Source organism: Bactrocera latifrons, unplaced genomic scaffold (assembly GCF_001853355.1).
Source record: "Bactrocera latifrons isolate USDA-ARS-PBARC rearing strain unplaced genomic scaffold, ASM185335v1 scaffold_243, whole genome shotgun sequence".
NCBI classification, from domain to species: Eukaryota; Metazoa; Arthropoda; class Insecta; order Diptera; family Tephritidae; genus Bactrocera; species Bactrocera latifrons.
The window spans coordinates 44,121-51,842 of NW_017535997.1; the positions used below are offsets into that span (position 1 = coordinate 44,121).

Sequence of the window (7,722 nt, forward strand, 5' to 3'; positions counted from 1 at the left end):
GCTCCTTTGGCTGCCCATTATGCTGCACGCCAACTTTTGTGGTAAAAAACGTGCTGAAATTTTGATTRCTAACGGAAATAAATATTTATTATTAATTCGAAAATACATACATAATTCTTATTTACCTTAGCCCTCTTTCTGATTTGGGGAATTGTATTAAAACATTTAGGTATTATAGTACAATGTTCCTACATCCAACTTATTGGTTCTGAAAACGTGTTCAATTCTCTTATCATATTTCATTGGCGCTGATGCCTATCGATCGTATTACTCATAAATGTGAAAATTTTCATAATTGATGTCTCAAAGATAGACTAGTGCAAAAACCTTTGCAAAAGATAGAAAAGAAAGAAGTTGCTACTATCAAGTGGAATCCCATCGGAAACGAAAGAAAAAATGATAAATGTTAATGTGTAAAATTCGTTTCACACCATACCATATAGTTAACTATCATTCTTAATATTTAAGATCTTAAGAAATGATATATAGGAGAGTGTGAACGTTTCGGGTACGGGATTAACACACAGTGAGCAAAGGTTCCATTCTGAGATCTTAAACATTTTCTAATGACAGCCATTGGCTTGACCTATAGGTACATTGAAGTGATCATTCACATATGCGAGCACAATTTATTCAATCATTAAATAAAAAGTGAAAAGGTTGCCACTTGAGGCATCATGAGAATTATTAAGAGAAATTTCCAGAAATCCGGCTTCGCAATTCACAGGTTATATTAGGTTAGGTAAATAGGTTCATTAATCGGGAGGCCACAAATAATCCCACTGGGAACACTTGTGATGCGCAGGCACWTCTAGGTATTTAACAAACACACCACAAATTTATTGAGGCAGCTAATATTTATACCAGCCATTTGGCGGGTTCTTAAAAAGTACGGCAACCGAGGTGCTTCAACCTTTGTCTCGCGAAGGATTTACAGAAAGACACGGAGCTAATCCAGCCGAATACAATAGTTCAAATTTGGYGAAAAAATTACGCAGAATCAGTGCTGTAGGCGACGGCTCATTATCGTAGGTTTTCAGCCCATAATCCCGGCCAAAAACAACGCATAACTCTCAAATAGTATTCCTTGTTGACAGTTTGGGCGATCGGAAGGAATTCAGTGTGCATCAGACCTCAAACGTAACCTTGCTTTTTGATTTGCTTTGACGTGGTTTTTTCGGTCTTCGTCAGGATATTCCGACGATTGATCGTCTATTTCCGGGTCTTAAACAKAGATTCAAGACTCATCGAACGCGACGCTGGTTTTCGAAAAAACTTAGTGATTTTGGTATCAATCATGCTTTCACTTTTCTTTGGACCAAATTATTGTTCAAAATGTTTTTCACTGATCCTTTCGATATTTCAAGCAAGGCAATAAGATCTCTGACCGTTAATCGTAATTCCCAAGCACCAATTCCTTTATTTTATTGACGTGCTGATCAGTCGTCAACGCGTTCTCGAYCCTCTTTGAATAATTTATACCAATCAAAAATAATTGCTCGTGATAAAAAATTATCACCGAATGCATTTCCAACATTCAGAACGTTTCTGCACCAGGAATTTGACTTTTACTTCGACCAAATTCATTTTAAAAAGTTCTTATATATATATCTTATATATTTATCTTAAATTCTGTGTTTATTAAAGCGCTAAATTATTTTCCTTGAGAAGGATATAACGATTTTTAGTTCAAAGAGTCGAATATCTTCCGAATATCAATAAAGAACACATAAAATCTYAGAGTTTCAAATCAAATGCATTTATTACGAATCCCGGACGAGAGCAGAACAGCCTTGTCGAATCAATATCAATGTCATAAGTATATAAAATTTTACAACAGGACTGGAGCGGCAGCGGTGTATTTCAATGGAGCGACAGGCGCAACTGGCGCAACTGCGGCGGAGTACACGGCAGGCACTACAGCGGCGCCGTAGTTCTGTCTCACATCGATTGAGCTGCTAGCATAGGCCGCATCCAAGTGGGCGTTGGCATAGGCGATGGGAGCCGCGGCGTAAGCGGCTGGCACTGAGGCAACGACCGGTGCGGCGGCTAACGGCGCGGCGACCGAAGCGAGAAACTGTGGCTTGGCGGCGGCGCAGGCGATGAAGGCGCACAGTACAATGATCTGCAAGGAACCAAATTCAATTTCTAGTAAGCTGTTTCATTACAGGAAATATTTTCTACTTACGAATTTGACCATTTTGAACGTTTTGAGAATACTGCAAATTGAGATTGTGTTTTCCCCGTCGACTGGAAGCGCTTWTATACCCAGCCGAATTCGGTGGGAGTTGCATAATTCAGTTCCGTACTTTGCCATAGAAACGTGCGTTGAATTCCATGCCGAATAAAATTTCGTATTTAGGTGTATATGTGCTCGGATACTTGAATATGGGGCACTGAGGAGAATGCAAGAGAATATAAAAATGTAAATATTTGAACAAAAAGACAAAAACAAAAAAAAACATATACAATAATTTGCTTAGAGTTGCTTTGCATAGTTTTTGATAGTTTCTGCTATGACTGCTTTACAAAAGTCCAAGTTGCATCATACGAGGGCGGGCGATTAGAAAAATTTTTGAAGTTGTTAAATGTTTTTTGTTGTGGTTGCGATGAGTATTTGTATAGCCGTTGTTGGTCCATGAGCAAACTGGACAGTGTGATTCAAAAGGATTTTTACAAATTCATAAAAATTACATATTTCTCAAAATTTTTCTTCGCAGTCTGCCGTCATTCCTTCAACAATTTAAAAGAAATTTTTGTATCAAAATGAAAGACATTTATAATGAAGAAAGCATACTGGTTTGCATTGCTTTAGAAGTCTTCAGGACTGTTAATCGACTTATTAAATATCCGCACCTCGTATAAATAGGACATGCAAAACCAACAAATCCGACGAAACAACTACAAGATAAACTCGAGCGCTTTTACGAGCTATTTATGTAAATACTTYGAAATTCATTTGCTCAGTGGAATTCAAAGGATTTTAGAGAATTTCATTGCTTTTAAAATAATAATAAAACCAATCTCACATGCATACATTCAATAAACTGCCAAAGTTTTTATTTAAAGAAAACAATTATTTGCATTTAAATTTTTTCTAATACAAATCRCCTTCAAAATAGAGGGTACTTCTTTYAAAGTCTTTTTCTAGCAGATCACTCTTGAGTCAAGTCAAGCTTTCTTAGTTGTGTTCAGTACTATTGATATTTTTGTTCTCTCAACTTACGATGAACACAATATCCCTTCTGAGCATACTACTCGCAACACCCATCTTGAGACCCGGCATTCAGTACCGAATAATATTCGACCGAATAGACCACATTCATCACATTCTTCACTGAAGAAAATATAGCTGACAGTGTATACGAAGAGCGTGGAGACTCGATTTGGCATCGTTCGCAGCAACTTGGACTGACGTATGGAATAACTTGACGCATTTTACTTCGAGATCTTAAATTGAAAGCGTGCAAAATGCAGCTTGTGTATGAACTGAAGCCGCTCGAAAGTCACCGTCCCAAGCGATATCGCTTTGCTATATGGATTTTTGAAAAGTTCCAAGATGATTCAATGTTTTCGAGCCAAATTTTGTTTAGCGATGAGCCCCATTTCTGGCTGAATGTGTATGTAAACAAGCAAAATTGCCATATTTGTGACGAAGAACACTATGAAGGGATTCMAGAGCTGCTATTTCACCGAGAAAAAAAAAAAAGGTTTTGTGTGGTTTATGGGCCAGTGGAATCATTGGTCCATACTTCTTCAAAAACGATGCCGGTTAGAACGTACTTGTCAATGATCACCAAGATCGTGCGATATCACTGCCTTCTCTCTGTGGGGCTATGTAAAGTCTAAAGTCTATGCCGACCATTCCGCTTCGATTCTGTTCCTGGGACAAGGCATTTCGCGTGTCATTTGCGAGTTGCCAGTAGAAATGTGAGTCATCGAAAATTGGATTTTGGAGTGGCATTCCTTAGATTGTTGGAGGATTTCAACATTTCATTGTCATAAAGCCATGTAACATCTCTAGTTTTTAAAGTACAAGTATTATGACTTCTGTCTTAGCATATTCTACGAACAAGTACTGTTACTTGATTGGCACTGGAAGTACGTTCGGGTATGCCAGTAGTAATTTTAGAATACTTGAACAATCTGCGAAATTTTGTTGAATAGCCGTAAAATTAAGTRGAGAAAGTTAGTCAAAATCAATGATATGCAGGTCTTATCATTCACGAATTTTTACAAAAGGAAAATCGTTGCGCCTAGCGGCTCTCACATTTTTGCACCTAGATGTACTATTCAAATGTGCTTGATTTTATAGGGATACTTTAGCATAGCTCAAAAGCAACGTATGACGTTCCGAGAGCCCTCTGGAATAAAAAAGCCGGATTGCTGAAGTTTTGCGATTTTCATGGAATTGTTTTCATCGTCTACACCGAACATGGTAAAGCAAGTAATAAATAATACCACATGCTATTGGACCGATCGGACATCGTAATCAAAGTCAGGCCAAATTGTTGGGCCAAAGCTTCTGAGTTCATRTAGAAACGGTAAATGATAGATAATGACAGGACATGATTTTTGTAAACAATAATATGCACAGTTCTACTCCGCTGCAAAATATTTAAGCAGCCTTTAGCGCTGCATTATTGTCAGCTGCATGTGCTTGCACTTCAAGAAAATTTCATCTTCTGCAGCGAAGCATAAACTTTTTGYTATGCAAAATTCATTGATACACAAACAAAAACGAAGGCTGACGGTAATGTGTAGCGAAAAGTAATGCAATGAGTCTGCGAAACTCACACACGTACAGKACGCGMCATATGTGTGTGTRTGCGTGTGTGTGTGAAAAGCATAAGACATTACAAACAATAAGAGAACAGCTCGACATCGATTATGTTGTTAGAACAGATGACAAAAGTTGCGCATTTCTCGGCAGCGCGTTCCCCACACCACACTTACACACACACGCTCACCCACTCACATTCACACACACACGCACACCTTCAAGCACACTTCTGTTTCTGTAGCTTGTAGAGCTGTAGCCAGGAGAGCAACTTTTGCCGTTTCTTTATTTTCGTTGGCTTGTGCTCACACACACACAACACACTGAAATAACGGTTATAGTACGCGCACACAGCCACAACACGGCAACCAARTGCGGCTCTATGTTCGCATGTGTGTATGTGGGTGTCGGAATCAAGGCGAAAAGTAGGTGAAGAACAGCACTAAAGTTGCAGCACAGCTGCTACTAATACTTACTGTGGGAAAATATTGAAAATGACGAAGAGAACAATTGAGAGAGTGCCATATAGACTGGACCGGACCGAATCGAGAGCGCGGGCAGGCGGCGGAAAACAATGATGAAAACTTTTTATATTAATATCAGAAGAATTTACTCTGTAAAATAGATGTTGTCGTGGCAGTCATGGTTGTTGTTATTGCTMCTGTTGTTGCTTATGCCACCAGCTGTTTTATGCTCTGCACAATTTCAAGTTGCAAATGTAATTACGCTAAGTGCAGGACTTCATATCTCACGCTCCCGACAACACGCCTCATTTGAGTTTCGAATGAGATTTCGCAATTATTCACACACACACACACATACGTACGTACAAGCAAAAGAAAAGTCCGCAATCAGCGGACCTGTGGCGTTTCAAAAGCGATCGGAAAAAAGATTTTGTTGCCAACTTAGTTTCTCTCATTTCATTCAGTTAAAAAGTATTAGTATTAAGATAACAATATTGTCYGACAGTTGTTATGATCTGTGCGACAAGTTTTCTGCTTAAATTAAGTTCGCCGGTGTTAAATTATTTTAATGAGGTCTGCGTTTTTTTTTTCGAATGAAACTCACTTTTAATTTTTTTGTGTGCTTGAGGGGGTTTCAAGGCAAATTAAATAAGAAATAGTTAGTTTCGAAATCAACTCAAGGCTTTCAATACAAAAATAGGTTAGGTACTATATGTATATAATCCTTTGTGAGGCCATAGAAATGCAGAACTCCTGTGCTTGAACTGTTAAATTAGCAAAATGTCCCGCTAAAAGCTCCAAAACAGGGAGAGGCTGGTTTTACTGAGGGCAAAAAGATCACTAAACCTCTTGCGATCAATCTTGGGCCAAAAAGGCTTTTGCGCTYACCAAGCTCCCGCGAAAATCAGCATCAGTCTGGAAAATACTGCAATAGTTAGAATGTCTGAAATTGGATAGAGAGCACCTTATAGTAGACTCCTCCACCAATYTTCTCCCCAAGCTTTGACCCATTCATGAAGAAGTTCACTGTCCCTCTCCTAAAATGGCTTCTTCTTACCCACAACTCCCTCGCTGGTATATGGGTAGGAAGGAGCCGCGARAGTTCGGTTTGGCGACTAGATGATTCAAGTGATCCCGTATGAAGTCAAAGTGTGTGAGGATATACAACTTTTCAGACACGTGTTCTCTTTGGAACCCAGACTCTCTGAGTGTGATGGCAACTTTCGCAGCCATAGACCTTCCGACGATGTCCTCGGACAATATGTGCAGGATAGCATGAAGTGCCATGGTTTAAGTGGACCTCAGTGCGCTACACATGTCAATAAGTGCAACCATTAAAAGCTCTGGAGTGCATGTGTGGTCTTTTCTAGAGCCCTCCACCATTCGAGACTCCACCGTTTGCATGCCTTTTTTGCTTTCTCTCTCTTTTCGATATTCGGCTTTCATGAAAATATCTTATCCAAAATGAGCCCTAGATATTTCACTATATCCACAAGTTGCAGACGAATGTCACCCATTTGCGGCAGCGATGCCACCGGGATCTTGTTTCTACTAGTGAATAAAAACGACTCGGTTTTATATGGATTGATGGCGGGACCATTTACGCTGCTCAATTTGTTGCGACGGTACTCAAGATCTCTCTTTTGATCATTACCACTATATCTTCTGCATAGGCAATCACGCTGCAAATCAAATTTTTTAAGCTGGTCGTTAACGACCAGGATCCATAGAAGAGGAGGAAGACCTCCAACTTGTGGAGTTCCCCTACTTAAGCCCTTAAGTTTTTCTTAAAGCCGAGTGTAGCTAATATTTCGCACCAATTGCGTAAATATTAGGTATGCAATCTGCGAGTGCTTAAAAAACATAAAAAAGTAAACAAACTTGAGTTATGCTAATGCAAAAACCGCATTCGTTGAAGACACAGCGCTACCCTTTGGTCTGGTGAACTAATTATCTATGCAACTGCAAGCGCTAAGCTCTCAATGCCACTAAATAGCTGCTAGAAATTTTCAAATTATTTCGCAGTATAAATGCGTGTATTGTCAGTAAAGAAGACGTACTCACAATTCAGTTCACTAAGCTTACAAAGCAAGCSACTGCCGAAAAATAATCCTATTCAAACTTAAAATGGTCAAATTCGTAAGTTCMAAATATATCCAACATATACCGAGTGTGAGCATAAGCATTGTTTTCTTCTTTACTTTACAGCTGATTGTTCTGTGCTCATTCATTGCTTGTGCTGTCGCCAAGCCAGGTCTCATCGCGCCACTTGCTGCTCCATTGGCCGCAGYACCGCTTGCTACCGCCGCCATAAATGCCCCATTGGATGCTGCTTATGCCAGCAGTCGTCTTGATATTCAGCAGAGATATGGTGCCGCTCTATTTGCTGCAGCACCCGCCAAACTTGTCGCCTCAGCACCAGTTGCCGCTCCATTGGCTGCTTCCCCCGCTAAAATTGTGGCTTCGGCTCCATTAGCT

General features: G+C 39.7%; 2 protein-coding genes across 2 annotated transcripts in view; one reads left to right on the forward strand and one right to left on the reverse strand.

Moving 5' to 3' along the window:
* The window catches only part of LOC108969193 (cuticle protein 16.5-like), an 8,742-nt gene extending 6,312 nt beyond the window's left edge, over positions 1-2,430 (reverse strand). Inside the window, exons 1-2 of the mRNA XM_018933728.1 lie at positions 2,189-2,430; positions 1,836-2,125 (exon numbers count right to left, since the gene is read on the reverse strand). Coding sequence (XP_018789273.1) covers positions 1,836-2,125; positions 2,189-2,317 — 419 coding nt within the window. The 5' untranslated portion in view covers positions 2,318-2,430. The remainder of the gene's footprint in view (positions 1-1,835; positions 2,126-2,188) is intronic.
* Positions 2,431-7,293: 4,863 nt separating this feature from the next.
* LOC108969194 (ice-structuring glycoprotein-like) overlaps positions 7,294-7,722 on the forward strand; it is a gene marked incomplete in the record, with an annotated part of 3,588 nt that continues 3,159 nt past the window's right edge. Inside the window, 2 exon segments of the mRNA XM_018933729.1 lie at positions 7,294-7,383; positions 7,453-7,722. Coding sequence (XP_018789274.1) covers positions 7,372-7,383; positions 7,453-7,722 — 282 coding nt within the window.